This window comes from Notechis scutatus, chromosome 1 (genome assembly GCF_049901735.1).
Source record: "Notechis scutatus isolate UNSWTSFEM ecotype Mainland chromosome 1, rNotScu1.2, whole genome shotgun sequence".
In the NCBI taxonomy this organism is placed as follows: Eukaryota; Metazoa; Chordata; class Lepidosauria; order Squamata; family Elapidae; genus Notechis; species Notechis scutatus.
In genome coordinates this window covers 69,531,273-69,547,487 of record NC_142009.1, presented here as the reverse complement: position 1 = coordinate 69,547,487, position 16,215 = coordinate 69,531,273, and the positions used below count along the sequence as shown (strand labels likewise).

General features: G+C 35.7%; 1 protein-coding gene across 1 annotated transcript; it reads left to right on the top strand.

The window, feature by feature from the left end:
- The first annotated feature begins 6,134 nt into the window (after positions 1-6,134).
- On the top strand, positions 6,135-12,229 carry COX20 (cytochrome c oxidase assembly factor COX20). The gene is made up of 4 exons (XM_026669391.2): positions 6,135-6,583; positions 9,516-9,627; positions 10,245-10,308; positions 11,040-12,229. The coding sequence occupies exons 1-4, from the start codon at positions 6,545-6,547 to the stop codon at positions 11,176-11,178; spliced, it is 354 nt and encodes a 117-aa protein (XP_026525176.1). The 5' UTR covers positions 6,135-6,544; the 3' UTR covers positions 11,179-12,229.
- Positions 12,230-16,215: the final 3,986 nt, after the last annotated feature.

Sequence of the window (16,215 nt, the reverse complement as noted above, 5' to 3'; positions counted from 1 at the left end):
TGAGATGTATGGGTCTATAATCACATGACAGGAAGGCTCTTAAAATCCATTGACACTGGTTATTAACATTTAGTTGTCTAGGTGATGCTATGTAGGTGCCAGCTCTACTAGAAGGCCAGAACAGAAAACCATCTCCAAAGGCTAGAACTATTAATACAATTATTTTATTGAGAGGATATAACAATAGAACCTTGCAAACCCAATTGAACTCTAAGAAATAGAGAAGTACAGCACAGTGAATCAGAAAGGCATTTGTCTGAATTGCTTCTGAATATTATCTAGCTTCCCAGGGCTTAAAAGAATATTTCACCCCCTTTGGTTCTTGCATATTTCCATTACTATTACTTCCCTTTATTTTCAACACATAGGTTTGTGCTCATTGTTAGCCAGTATAAAAGCTATTTCTTCAGGTTGTTTACCATACAAATTATTGGTAGACAAAACCAAGCACAAATGTTAAAGAACAATGAAAACTCTTTTTAAAGAGTAATATAACTAATACTTACCCTCAATCTGGAAGAGATAAAAAACCTAAAGCACAAAAGAATGATTCACACCCACCATACATCATTACCATAAGTTTGGAGATGATCTTAGTGATATGGAGGCTCCCACAGAAAGGCATCTCAGCCTAGATTAAGATCAGCCTATATAGCTTTTTAAAGATAATGGCAGCACTTGGTATTTCATCAAGCAATGAATAAGCACTCACTGTAATACACAATTTAATTTTGTAAATATAAAAAGGATACATATCACTATGCTTTACACTGCAGTATGACTACAGTTTGCTGTAACAGCTACAGTTGAGAGTCTGTATTACTATTTCATTCACCATGCTTTTGTATAGCAACTATTATAACATGTATGACATCAGTGTAGAAAGGCATTTCTGAAATCTATGTTCTAAGAACAGATGTAGAATGCAAATTATACGAACTAGCCTACACAGATAGTGGCTAAGAATAGCTTAGGTGATGGATTTGATCTGATTTTACTTGGTACAGTTTTCATAACTTTGCTGAAGACATGAAAATTTTCATGATTTTATACATCTTAGGATGCTGTCCTTATTCAGTTAAAGAGAAATGCTAAACAAACAAAGTCCAGAATAAAGACCTAAGATTATTGATCAGGTAAGATCCTACCAGCAAATATCCAATTGAATGTGGAATTATTCAGGTATAGTCTTTGATGAATATTCTTATATGCACAATCTGTATTTCTGAGCTGACATATGAAGTAACTCAACCAATAGTGATGTCATCTGCTTCCATAGAAACGGAATACTACTCATTCTTCAAAGAACTTCACTGACGCTGTATTTGTGTATGCTATGTCTTGATCCATGGACCTCTGCCAAATTCATTAACAAACAAGGTTAGTAAGTTTTAACAATGTCTAAAATTAAGGCTTTAACTGATTAAAGTTAATAATATTTTCCTGTTCTTAGAAGTTGAAAGCTGTAACTATCAAGAGGCTTTTTGAAGGATGACTGAATTTGTTAATCTACTAGAACTTTCAGAAAAACTACCTCAATTAACAGCAAACATCAAGAAACTGAATGACAGATTCATGGCTTTCCTGAACATTGAAAGAAAAATGCAAAGAACAAAAACAGAAACTACAAAATTAATCAATACTTGCAGCTATGGGAATTTAAAATCATTATTTAGAAGTAAAAAACAGCATGGGAAATATAAGACTCTGAAAAACAAACCTTGCAATAAAGCTAAGAAAGAGAGAAACAAAGGCAAAATTGCATCTTTTTTAGGACTGTTTAAGAAACTCAGCTCCTGGAGGATCAGACATAAACAAACAATTGATGAAGATCAGGAATTGATTCCACTAGATTTATTTGATATTTCTCACGAGATAATACAGGTTACCTGATATTCTGTTTTCCTTTTTAATTTAATGTGATAAACATTTTTAAAAAATAAAATAACACAATTTGAATGCATGTCTTTTAATTTATTCAGTATGTTTATATTATTCAGTACATGTCCAGCTACTACTTGAACTGATATATCTATGGTATCCGCTATCATATTTAAGTACAGTATTCATTTGATGCCATTCATCTTTGAATACAAAATGTCTATAACAAACAACTAGATACCATTAGGCTCCTATCCTGTTTTGTGTGTGTGTGTATGTCTGTGTGTGCTGCCAAAGATAATGGGGTTTCTATTGTTGGGAAAAGAACCAAATAGTCTAACCTAGTAAAACATTTCAAAGTTGAGTCAGTCATCCACTCCTTTTTGAAATAGTCACTTGACTAAATCTGTAATACGGGTTCTCCATCTATGCTTCACTCCAGTAGTCTCTATCTTGTTTTCCTTCTCCTTTTATATTCCATCTCTTCTCGTTCATTAAGCCTATAAGTTCACAGTCAGGGTTTGTGTTCCTTACTTTATCATTACACAGCACCTATTTAAAAACATAAGCTTTTATATAAATAATTATCATGCATTTACTGTGATTACACTGATCCATCAGCACAGATACGTTTTAAACAAAAACAGTCCTTACATCACACATACTGCACAATGTCTAACCTTATTAGCTCTTACATCACAAATTACCTACATTCCATTCATGTAGTCAGTACTATTCCTGAATATTCATGTGTAACTCATGTAGTACTCCCAGCAAGTATTAAGCACTGTGTGTTTTGATTGCATTATGCAAAATATGGTAAAGCAAATACAGGAACACTGTATCAATATTTTTATGATTATATTAATTGCCTCTCATTAAATCAGAGGCTATTTTATGAAATAATCTTATACATGCTTTTCAAATCTTTTCAGAAGTAAATGCCACCGTGTGGCTTACTCCCTGCTAAAGATGTTTAGGATAACAGAGTGTTTACATTAACATTGTTAGTGGGGTTATGTCTTTGCTGCATTTTTTATTTCTTTGAATTATCTTAGGAATATATTCTTATTCATTCTTGCAAACCATGCCTATGGTGGTCTGACCCAACCGGGTTCCCAAAGAACAAATACAGACAAAGGCAGCAGCCTCCACCTTTTAAGGTTTAATAACAAATTCTGTTCTGAAGGCTGCTTTCCACTAATTAGCTCCAACAAGAAAGAGCCTTGCCAAGTTGTTTGTCAAGGCTGCCAAAAACCCAGAGATAAGAACTAATTTACAAGATTCTCCAAACACGAACTAAGATGTCCACGAGTTGAGTTTCAGAGCTTCTTTGCTGTCTGCAAAGAATGCTTTTCCAAACCTGGCTTTTATCCTCTTGAGAGAGGGGCCGTTACCTTGCAGCCTTACTCCCGAGTTGCCTGTGCTGCTGTAACTGTTCTTTCCTCTGAGCAATCCTTCGTGCACGTGCACTTGGCACAGGCTCCTCAGGAACCTCATCACTGCTGCCAGCCCCCACAATCTCTGAAGGCAGCAGTCCACTCCCTGATGGTCCTGGCCCTTCATCAGAGTCCTCACTCTCCTCAGCCATCTGCACCTGCTGCTGGCTAACCACAACATATGGGCATTTTATTCTGCAAATAATTATCTGTACATTAATTTGATATATAACTAGTACTAACTATAACTAAGAGATGGGTGAGATTACAGGGAGTTAAATTTTCCTTAATTTGCTTTTCAAATAATATGAACTTGCTTTATCTACTCTTTCACCTTCCCCATTCTATCCATACAAAGAAAATCTATGTATTTTTAAGCATTAAAAGAGCATATAATACTGCAATCTTGATAACATAAATAAGCAAACTTACTTAAAAGCAAAGACAATGTTATATATAACCACCAGATGGCAGATGGACCTATATTTTATAATGAATTATACACATCCTTTCCACAAATGTCAGAAATTCTAATCAGGCAGTTGTTTATATTAATTTTCTGTAAATTTGTACAAGTTATGTATAAAATGTTATCATTAAGATATCTTCCTATAACATTTTATCATACATATTTTAATTAATTATATCCAATATCACATCACTTTCTGATGCGGCTTTTAGCATCTTATCCTGGTGTTTGGAGGCTGAAAAGTTGAACCCAAGCAAGATGTATTTGCTGTAGGTTCATTGTGTTTGTCTATCAGAACCAGGGTAATCTCTGGATGGGCTTGCACTGCCTCTAAAGAACATGTTTTCAGGGGATCTTTGGCTTATGTTTTATGTTTAATATAGTATACATATTTTAATTCTTCATACCTTGAACTTTATCAAGATTTTGGTGTGCTGCCACTCAGGGATGGATTTTGGCTTTTTTTGACATCGAGGCCAGGCATATCTCATCAGCAGAATGGCAAATGTGAAGTGTGACAGTGAAGTGCAGGGTGGCAGGGGGCTCAAAGTGTGGACCAGTTAAGAGTATTTGTGGCTGGGCCTGGACTGGGACAACTGCAGTTTCCCCAAAGCCTGCTTGCCACCCTGTACGGTAGGATGCAGGGCAGCCAAAGGGCAAAGATGGAGATAAAGGTGGGGGAGAGATAAGCAGGTGGGGAGTGCTGGAGTGACCCTGCACATGGAAGTGTAGGTAGGCTGCCAAGACCCAATTTTTGATCATGTGAACGCAGGGATACTGCAATGACCATAAATCCTTTTCAGCAGTGTTGTAGCTTTGAATGGTCACTGAACAAACGGTCGAAAGTCAAGGATTACCCATGTAAGACATTTTCTCTCCTGTACCTTCTCTCAACTTACTCACAGTCCCTTGAACATACAAATTTACTTGCTATTTTGTGACATTTTTGCAAGTCATAATGAAAATGATCTTACTACGGATATCTAAAATGTAATATATTGATAACTGGAAACTGGATATAGAAAAGCATCGAATGTTTGGCAAGAGAAATTTTGAAAGGGTTCACAAAATATTTCAAATATCTCCAAGTAACTTTTATAAAAAATATTGTAATGGAACCAGGCAGCATGACTTTAAGGATTTTAAAGTGCCATACTGGGGTATTCTTCCATTTTGTCTTCACAACTATCCTTTGAGGTAGGCCAAACTGTGAAGCAGTTATAGAATTATGAATATTTATTTATTTGATTTGTCAATCGCTTACAAGATAATAGGTATAAGTATAAACATAGTTATGAATACATGAAATGGATAGATATAAGAAAAATAAAAAGAAACAATAGGACAGGGACTGTAGGCACCTTGGTGCGCTTATGCACGCCCCCTGCACTTATGCAATATGGCTTATCCTAGTGACCTAGTCTGATAATCTAGCTAAACTGATACTCTCTAGATCAGTGGTCGCCAACTGGTGGTCCACAAGAAAATTTTGGTGGTCCGCAGAAAAATGTCCCCCCCCCAAGCAATTAATCCAGGCTGTGTGGGAACATAAGACTGTGCTGCCCACATGGCCTGTCCACCCACTGGCTCCCACCCTTTGGTGGCAGGGGAGGGAAATCGGCCCCAGGGTGGCTTGCTGACATTGGTGGGAAAGTCGGTGCCATATTTCAGAGCTGCAGTAGTCACAGGACTGGCCCTTTGGTCCTCCCGGAGCAGCTGCTCCAGTCCATGGCAGGCTGGTACCCCCGGGTGAAGGAGCAGCTGATCCAGGAGGACCAAAGGGCCAGTCCTGTGACTACTGCAGCTCTGGAATATGGCACCGACTTTCCCACCAATGTCAGCAAGCCACCGTCAGTCAAAATTCGTATTAGTGGTCCACGGGATTTAAAATTATGAGTTTGGTGATCCCTGAGGTCTAAAAGGTTGGCAACCCTGCTCTAGATAACCCTGCACTACAGCTCCAATTTTCAAGCCAGAAAGTCTATCATTCCCAGAGACTCCTATGTTAGTGATAGTTTCTCTAGTCATTCTATTAGGATACACAACGGGGCTTTCTAGGTGTTTTTAATTTAAAAAGATGTATATAAAAATATTTAACCAATGCGATGAGATTATGTAGCTAAACACAGGTCAGTCATGTTTGACTCTGAAACTTAGTCAATTATTAAACGAAAGCAAAACATACAATAAACACTGTGCCAAGTAACGCCACACACACTCGCGTTGACCTGCGAAACTCGTTCTGAGAATGCATAGAAGGAAATGGGGAACACAACCTTCAGTATACGGTATTGTCTCAATGAGTTCAACTACATTTACTCTATGCCCCCCCCCCCCCGCCCTAAAGGCATGCTTGGAAATGGGAGACGAAGCTCGTCTCCCATTTCCTAGCATGCCTTTTTCCCGCCTTCTCCGAGCTCCACCTTGAGCGCTCAGACACTGGAACGTCGGCGCGCGGAAAGAAGTGCGGAAAGGAGAGCGCGCGCGCGTGCATGCAGACGAGGCGCGCGCTGCTCTGTGACCCATCTCACTGAACAAAGGATTCCTGTTCGCAATCTCTAGACCTAAAATGGCGTCAGTTCAATCTCCCAACACCATAGAGATAAAGGAGAGGCCGAGTTGGGGGGGGAAGGCGGGCGGGAAGAGCGGCTTTTTTTTTTTTAAAGCATAAGGCCTCTCTGCCTATCGCGGCATTCTGACTCGCTGGTCGTAGTTCTGAGCCTGGACTGCGGGAAAAAGATCCGGTACTTGTCTGATGATGGCGACGGAGGAAGAGACTAAGGTTTCTAAGAAGGTAATGGAGGTGAAAGCTTCTTTAAAGAAAATTGCCGAATTCGCCGAATTGCTTCAAAATCACCCCGAAGGGCTCGGTTGGTCGAAACGTTACCGCCTTTCGAACCATGAATAGCACTTTCTCAAGCAGTCCAGGCTAAGCGAATCTTTTTTTCTCCCTCCAGAGATACACAGTAGCTCTGAACACGAAAGTTCCGGTGACCTCTGGTCTTCTCCTTTTGACAGCTAAATGTAGGAGACCTGGATTTAATTTTAATCTCTTTAAAACACCAAGCTCCTTTTTTTCCTTCCACGCTGGGATGGTGACAGTTACTTCTGGAAATACTATTGCACCCAAGCGACCCTATTTCAAAATAACAGCCACAATCCTTGCTGCATTATTTTAAAGGGTTTTGGCTACCAGTAGGAAAAAGCAAAAAAGAAAGAATGATAAGTCTATTATTATTTGTATTTGTTGATACAGACATACAAAGTGTAGTAGTAACAACATATTGGGGTGGGGTTGGTAGTATATGATCCCAATTATTGTTCTGGTGTTAAAAAAATGTCCACATGTATTTGATATTTTTCCAAAGAACAAACAATTGTTATGAAAAGAGTTTTTATAAAATACAATATCCTCAGCATTCTGGTAATTTAACTTCTTAACAGCTGTTACATAGTATCAGGCGTTTACCCTCTTGGGAAAGGATCATCCTTAATACAGCATATGTATATTTTAAAATGTGTAAATGTGTCTATTTGTATGGTGACAGTGTATTACAGGCATATCCATACAGGAGTGCTAAATAAAGACAACACACATACCTAAAACAACATTCTGTTCAGAGTAAGAAATTTTATGCTAAGTATAGAAAGGGAATGACAAGCGAAGAAGTCAGGTGATACAAAAAAATGTAGTTACATTTTATTTATTATAAAAACATAAGTAGTGCCAAGGTGGATTGGATCCTTGGCCAATCTAGTCCAGTAGTCTCTTCTCACAGTGGCCAACTGACAGCAAAAAGAAACCCCATTAGTTTCCCAGCAGATAACTTTCAAAGACAAGTATAGTATCCATCATGTGCCAACAGCCATGATTGTCTGACTTCCATGTATTGGTCAAACTGTTTTTGAAGCTAGGCAAACTGGAAGTCAGCTTTCATATCTTATAGTAGCAAATTCCAAAGTTTGATTACAATTGTGATATCTGAACACCATTCACTAAATCCATATTTTCCATCCTGGCAAATAATTGTTTTTTCCACCATATTCCATTTTTTCCATATTCCATTTCTTGTGTGGCCTGAAAAAGTTCTGAAAATTTTTGGCCTTTTTTTTTTTTTTTTTTTGCAGATCTTATTAATTCCATAGGACCATGACTTCCTCCACCTTCCCATTCTTGTCAAGCCTTTGCATGCACAAATACATACCATACATTTGTAATTCAATACTCATCCATTCTTTTGTACAATCAAACCTCCACAGCATATTTACTTTTATATTCAGCTCATATTCATAGCTGTTTTTGTTTTACTATACAGTTTTTAAGTAAAGAATCACAGGGCTGAAAGGGATATTAGAGTTATTCTAGCCCAACCCACACCCCAGCCAAGGGAGGAGTCCCTATTCCATCCCAGACAAATGGTTGTCCAGTATTTTCTTGAAAACCACCAGTAATGGAGCACTCACAACTCCAGTTCGCAACTGTTCTCACTCCTTATTTCCTGGTTGTATTTTTTTCTGACCAGCTTCCAGTTATATACATGTTATAGACTCTACCCTATCTAACTGCTTTCATTTTATGTTTTCCCCGACACATTCAACTCTCAGTTCCATATAACAAAATGGGGAAAAGCACTCTTATATACAGCCATTTTTGTTTCTATCAACAGATGTTTATTCCTTAATGCAGACTTCATACGATTACTAATTTTTCTACCAGTATTTGCACATTTTAGTTTTCTCCATCCATTTTTCAACCTATAATAAAATTATCTTGACATAAGCACATTCATCTTCTCTCTTCATCCTTGACCCAATGTTTTTAATGCTTCCTGTTAGTGTAACTTTGCCTTCTTCTGTGGCAATGTGTAATACAATTTTTGTCTTCCTAACAGTTTCCATATCTTCTTCCCTTGTGTCCATTTTCCTTCATTTATTCCATGCACTCCAAAATACAGTTCTTGGCCCCACTGTTTGGCTCTCTATAACTATCACTGAATATCAATGATAGGATTGCCAAAAATTGGCATTGTGGTTTGACTATATGGCCACATTGAGGTAGGAAATGTATGAAAACTGAAATAAGTTCTAAATCTTCTTTCCCAAATCTTAACAAGAATACAACTCAGTTATGAAGCACTTACTGATCCATTCCTAAAACTGTGAAGTCCATGACCTTTTGTTCAGAAACTAATTCATAATGCAGATGGCTTTATTTAAGTTGTACTAGCAAATTTGATGTTACCAATAATTTATTACACTATACCTCAAATCTCCAAGTATATTCATTTGAATAATTTATACCTTAAATATATAAATTTGATACTGATGACTGTTAATATGACCAATCTCCTAGCATCACTTTCTGCAACTTATCCACCAGGAAAATAATATTAGAGCTATCCAGCTCATGATCTACTTAATGCCATCAGAGACTACTTGTAAATCATAGAATCAAAGGAAGACTAACTTTTAATCTCTGAAAAATCTACTAGAAGTAACATACAATGAATGAGTTTCATTTGTTGCAATAGACTTTACTGTTCAGTTTTTCCTGTCTTTGTGGGTCAGTGGAAAAGCTGTTTTCATCAAATTTCTCAGTTATGCTTAACTATAACAGAAATTGGATCTTAAATTATTATTCAGAGAAGTTGTTCTTGTTCATTTTAAAATTACATTCGGTGATTCCCAAGTATATCTTAACGATAATGTGTTTAATTTCTTTTCAGCCCTTTCTGCAGGAAATGCTGGAAATCCATAAAATTCCTTGTGCTCGACAATCGTTTCTTTATGGAATATTGGGTGGTCTAGGTGTAGGGCTTGGACACTTTTTGGCAACTAGTAAGTAAAAAATAAAGACCTGTTAACATATAATTATATGAGATTGTGTGTAAAGTTTTATTTTTCCATTTTCTCATCGTAATTTCTCACAGATCACCATATGCCATCTACGCACCATTTTAATAAACAGAGTTGACGCATCTTTCAAAGTAGTGCTTGCTTCTGTTACTCTGCATTCCTTCTAGGGAAAAAATGCATATTGTCAACAATCCCTAAGCTTTGAAATTTTAAACTTCTAAATGTTAAAATTAATAGTAAAATAATAATTCAGCGATCAAATTAATACTAAGAATAATTCAGTGATTAGCCAGTCTGTTGCAGTCATTAACTAGACATTCTTATTTCAATAATTTGCATATTTCTCCTGTTCCTCCTTTATCAATTTAATATGCTCTTTGTGCTTTCCAAATAACTGTTCTGCAGTGATGATCTCAGGTTTAATGCAATTTCACTAAATCCCATTCAACTAAAATAACTATTCCAACAATGATCGTTACCTTAAACTTCAGAAATAACTTTATTTTGGATTATGTTTTACTGTTGATTTCCTATATTTGTTATTGCTGCCTTATCAATACATGCTCATATGAGTAAGATAGCTCTTTTCTCATCATCAGGCAGAGTGAGACGATCCTATAACTTGGGAGTAGGAGGTTTCTTTGTGACGACATTAGGATGCTGGTGGGTATGATTCAAACATGATAGCTTACTCTTTTAAGATTGATCATGCTCTAATCATGTATGTTTTTTCGACACTTAGTAATTGCACATAGTACTTATTTGCTAATTAACATTTGTAGTAAGATTTCCTTTTTACCTGGAAGAGCTGTACTTTCCATGTATCAATCTGAATTTATACCAAGTTGGTCTCATTGGCAACAATGACCAAATTTTCTTCCATAATTTCCATATAGAACTTAGTTGATTTCATTATTGGCATGAAATTATGATTCCAAAATTGTTTATTGTGAGCCATGCAGTTTTGTTTTTTGATTGGCAACCATACAATTTTTTGTTAACTATGTAGCCTTTTAAAATTTCCAACTAGTTGCTATTCTTTAAAAAAGGCTATTGCAATGAAAAAGAGTAGGCATGTCTGTTGATTTTTTTGTGTAGGAGTAATGGGGAAGGCGTTTGAAATAGCTTCCATGGCAAGTACTGGTGGAAGTCGGACATTTTTGGAGTGACAGAAAATAAATACTGTATATATGAATAACAAAATATTTTTGCATAAAGGATAAGAGAAAAATATTATGTAGCATGTGTTCTTTAAGTTTTGTGTATGTCAGTCTGACAACAGCTAAAATTATATTTTCTGAAAAAGAGATCATGCTTTTCTTCTTAGTTTTTTAATTGCAATAAAGCAAACAAAATATAAATAATAATGCAAGTGATCATGTGTTTTTTAAAAGGTTCTATTGTAGATACAACAATGCAAAACTAAGGTTTCAACAACGCATGGTTCAAGAAGCGATAAGAAACAAGATACTGTTTGAAGGCACTGAGTTTGATCCCACAAGGAAAGTAACAAATCATGAAAAAAGTCATTAGTTTTGACAGTGTCATTAAAGTATTTTGTACTGATTACGTGTACAGTATGAACTTTACTATAATTTGATAAAATGTTTCTTGTGTAAAATTCAGTTTTTTTATTTTCATTTTATCACTGATTTGTATATAAATGTATATAAAATATGCTGCTTTGAGAGCATGGCAGAAATCTTTTTTCCAAAGTGGCACATTCCAGCAATTTTTCTGATTAATTAAAAATACAGTACATGAAAGCTTTATCCATTGGCTAAAATTAAAGGATAGTTATGGTTACTTTGATCTTAATGAAGTACAGCAGTCTTTTTAAGTTTCTCTCAGCTACCACCTCAGAACACAATTTTCCTGCTGTTCTCATTACCTATTTTAATAGGAAATCAAATAGCTGTTTGCCTGAACTCACACTACAAATATATTTCGAATGCTAGAATTTTTGATTATCATGCAATACTTTATCGGATTCTAATGTTAGCCATAGATTTTTGTAATCTATGTAATCTGTAGATTGGATTACTATTCTATATTTCAGTTTTTTCTGTTTTCAGAATTTTTCATCTGTGCCTAAGGCCTTTAGTTTTTAAGAATTGTTGTTTGATTTATATATAGCAATGCGCATGTTTTTGTTTTTGTTTTGGAAACATTTCCTTTTTAAAAAAATAAATTTTATTAAGTTTCCAAATTTTAAAAACATAAAACTTTATACATTGTTATCAACATCGAGACAACATCCTTACATCTCAATCTTCTCCATGGTATATTTACATATTCCCTCATTCTTTTCCTAATTGCCATTTTATTTTCTTTTTATTTCTAAACCACTCATACCAGGCATCCTAGGCCCTATAATTGAATCTTCTCTGTCTTTTATTTTCACTGTCCATTTCTATACAATCTTTTTTTTTTTTATAACCATGCCTTCCGGTGGAACCCTTTTTTCCTTCCAGAGTTGTGCGTACGAAATCCTTGCAGCTGTTAATATATGTAACATAATATATCTATCTGTTTTGTTTCATTTTTGTGTTATTATACCTAATAAAAAAGTTTCCGGATTAAATTCAATTTTCTGATTTGTGATTTCTTCTATCCATTGTTTAATTGTATTCCAATATTTTTTCACTTCCTGGCATGTCCACCAGGTATGAAAATAAGTGCCTTTTTCTTTGCCACATTTCCAACAATTTGGGTCTGAGTTAAACATTTTTGCCAATCTAGCCAGGAGGAAGGTGCCATCTGTAGAACATTTTGTATTGATTTTCCTTGTATGCTGTGGATGTAATTAGTTTGTAATTTGATCCCCACATTCTCTCCCAATTTTCCAGGTCTATTGTGGCCAACATTTTCTGCCTATACCACCATCGTCTCTTTGACCGCCTCTTCCATTTTAAAATCTAGCAGAAAGTTATATATTCTTGAAATCATTTTCTTTTCCATTTCTTGTAGAATTTTATCTAATTGATGCTTTTCCAAGCAGAAACCAAATTGTTCTTTGTCCTTCTGATATCTCGCCTGAATTTGTATGTATGGCCACCAATCTATCTTTATATTTTGTTGCTGTAATTCTTGTCTCATTTTTAATCTTCCTTGTGTGTCTAATAGGTCTTTGTAATTCCTCTTTTTTCCCAGATCATTTGGGTAGATTTGTGCTTCCATAGTTGACAGCCAGTTCGGTATTTTAGTATGATTCTTTTTAATCTTGTTCCATGTCCGAATTAATAAATCTCTAATCATGTGTCTGAAAATATGCATGCTGTTTACATTTCCCATCCCATTGGAAACTATGCCACCCTCTCTGCAAGTCATGACCCTCTATCAACAATACTCTTCTATTTTCCAGGTTGATCCAATCTTTAATCCATACCATAGCCGCAGCCTGATAATACATTTCCCAGTCAGGGAGTCCAAAGCCACCCCTTTCTCTTTTGTCCTGTAACAATTTCATTTTTATCCTAGCTTTTTTCCCCATCCCAAACAAATTATTTGATCTAATTCTCTAAAAAGGTTTTATCCAATCTTATTGGTAGTTTGAAAAAAGATATAGCATTTTTGGTAGGGTAGGCATTTTAATTGCCGCAATTTTCCTCAATAGTGATAGCTGTAATTTCCCCCACATTTCCAATTCTTTTTTGATTTGTATTATTGTCAGTTATCTTTTTTGATTGAAGAGCATCTTGCTGTTAACCAAATGCCTAAATATTTTACCTTTTTCACACTTTGCATTCCAATTTTCCTTCTAATTTTTTTTTGCTTACATTTTAAATTTTTAGTCAATAATTTTGTTTTGTTTTTATTAATCTTAAGGCCTGCGACCTTGCCATTTCCTTTATTAATATTACTCCCGTATCCTCTGGATCTTCCAAAAAAAATACTGTATCATCTGCAAATGCCTGTACCTTATAATGCTCCTTTTTAATTAAAGCCCCTTTGATTTCTACATTTTTCCTAATGTTTTCCAATAAGTTTTCTAAGGTAAGAATAAAGAGAAGGGGTGACAGTGGGCATCCCTGCCTTACTCCCTTGTTGATCTTAAATATTTCCATTCTGTCACCGTTCATTATTACACTGGCCGTCTACATCGTATAAATTGGCGAAATCAATTTAATAAATTTATTGCCAAATTGCATGCTTTTTAATTGTATTATGAACTGCCAATTAAATGCCTTTTGCACATCGAAGACCATTGCCAATTGTTTTCCTGGATTTGCTTCATAATATTCTATTATATTCAATACTATTCTGGTATTATTTTTAATTTGTCTATTCGGTAAGAATCCGTTTTGGTCACTCGCTATGAATGATCTGATTAAGGGTTTTTGGGGGGAAAACATTTCCATTGATGAGAACCAGATGATGTAGCTGGATGATCTTATTCCAGCCAATTCCTTCAGTCATAATTAGTACAGGATTTGCATCAAGCTGGTGTATGTATGCATGCATAGCTTGTTATGTACATATCATTTTTTAAAAATTGTGATAAAGGATCCAAATAGTTGAAAAAACGTTTTACCAAAATGTACTAGAATATATTGTTACTGATCTCTTAATGACCTACTGATCTTGTAGAATAGTTTACTAAAAAAGCAAATATCCTTTCCCTGATTTTAATTGAAAAAAATGTATACCTAATAGAAAAACTCAGTATGTTCATTTAATTGCATATTGGTGTACAAAGTATTTGTAAAGAACACAGTATATTAATACATGTATGTTTTTAATGCAGTACCTTTTCCCAAAGAAGTCTGTCCAAGTGTACTGAGAAATTATGTAATTATCTAGAAGAAGCTCTTTGCCTAAGTCAGGGGTGTCAAATTCGCATCGTCAATAATTATAATAGGTGATTTTATGCAGCAGCTTGCATTCTTGCATTTTGGTCAAGTTATTGGTCCAAAGTCATGCAACAAGCTTTTTGGCTGAGAATGGGACTTAAAAACATGGACTTCCCAGCCCCAATTGACCTTAACTCTTCTATCGCACTAGAACACGGCATGAAACACTCCAGGACATTCTGAGGAGCCTGGTCTGTTTTGTTAAAAACACAAGTTTTGGGGAACCTAGAGAAAAAGTAATTCGTTAATTCCATTTTCAGCCAAAGTTGTGAACTGATAGAACAGTACTTATGTTCTACATTTTGAATTTTAGTCTGTGACCTATTAGGAATGTGACTGCACAACTGAAGGTGAGCAGTGGTTGAGCAAGCAAAACCATCCCTCCCACGCTGTGTAAAAATTATCTTCCATGAAACTGATCCCTGATGTCAAAAAGTGTCCCTGGTTGGGGATCGCTGACCTATAACACATTTGTTCCTTATTTTGAAAAATTATATGGCCGCCTATCTGAAGTAACTAGCTAACGAAGTATAAAAGAGTTAACATGTATAAAAAATAAATGACTGGTAAAATATATATATCTGCACCAAAACTAAAACACGCAACAAAATACTAAGAGGGACTTGCTAGCATCTTGGCCCTAAAGCCTGAAAGCAGCAGTTTTTCCCCCCTTCTTCTGGGAAGCCAAGAAAATTGGACCATCCAAAATTCAGCAGGAGTCTTTTCCACAAGGAAGACTTCCAACAAAGGCAGTATGCCTTTTAGGTCCCCAAGGAAATACTGTTTCACAGAAGAGACATGGAATATATGTATGCTGCCAGATCTGGTAGAACAGGCAGAAACCACTAGTGATAAGACAGTTCCTCAGTTGTTTGGCTTTGTGCTATGTAGGGTTTAAAGGTGACAACCAGCATTGCATTCAGAAACTTGTTGGAAGCAATTACAGTGGCATAAAGTCTGCACTGCTACTTTCTTGACTATCTGGTTTTTGAATGTTTTTCAAGTGTATGCCAAGAGAATGCATTGTAATAATCCAATTAGGAAGCAACTAAATACATCTCTTGATCTGGAAATAGGACCAACTGCTACACAAAGTGGATGTGTGCAATGATCCACGTGTTCATGTTGCCACCTGCTTCTTGAACCAAAGCCAAGAGAATTGTGAAATTATGTACACTCATAAAATAGCTGCCCCCAAACTTAAAGTAATGTCCCAAATGTTTTCTACTTTCCCAAAGGGACTTTTTTTAAGGCCAAACACATCCCTTCGCAAAAAAGCTTTCTTTACAGAAAACCAATTTTGATATCATGTCATTGTGTACCCTAATGAATGCAGATTGCTTCATAGAGTAGTTTCCTAGAAAAGCAAATCTAGGAATAATTTGTTCAGGTTAGTAAATATTGTAGGAATAATGCTAATTCTGAACAGAATGCATGCACTAAGCTCCCAAAAATCCATCCAAAGCATCCCAAAACCTTTCTTAGCCCAAATACGAAGGGGAAAGGAATAGAAGGGAAAGGCACAAAATACAACAAATGAATTAGGGAGAAATGATTCTCAAGCGTGCCTAAAATTTATTAAGGCCAAGTGCATTTTGGGAAACAATTTTTTCAATCAAAATAAATTCTATTACTTGTTTTCAAGAACATCAGTATTTTGCTGAAAGCTATTAAAATCTTGATGTTTCCCAAGAACTAGAAATGCTAAAGATAGTAC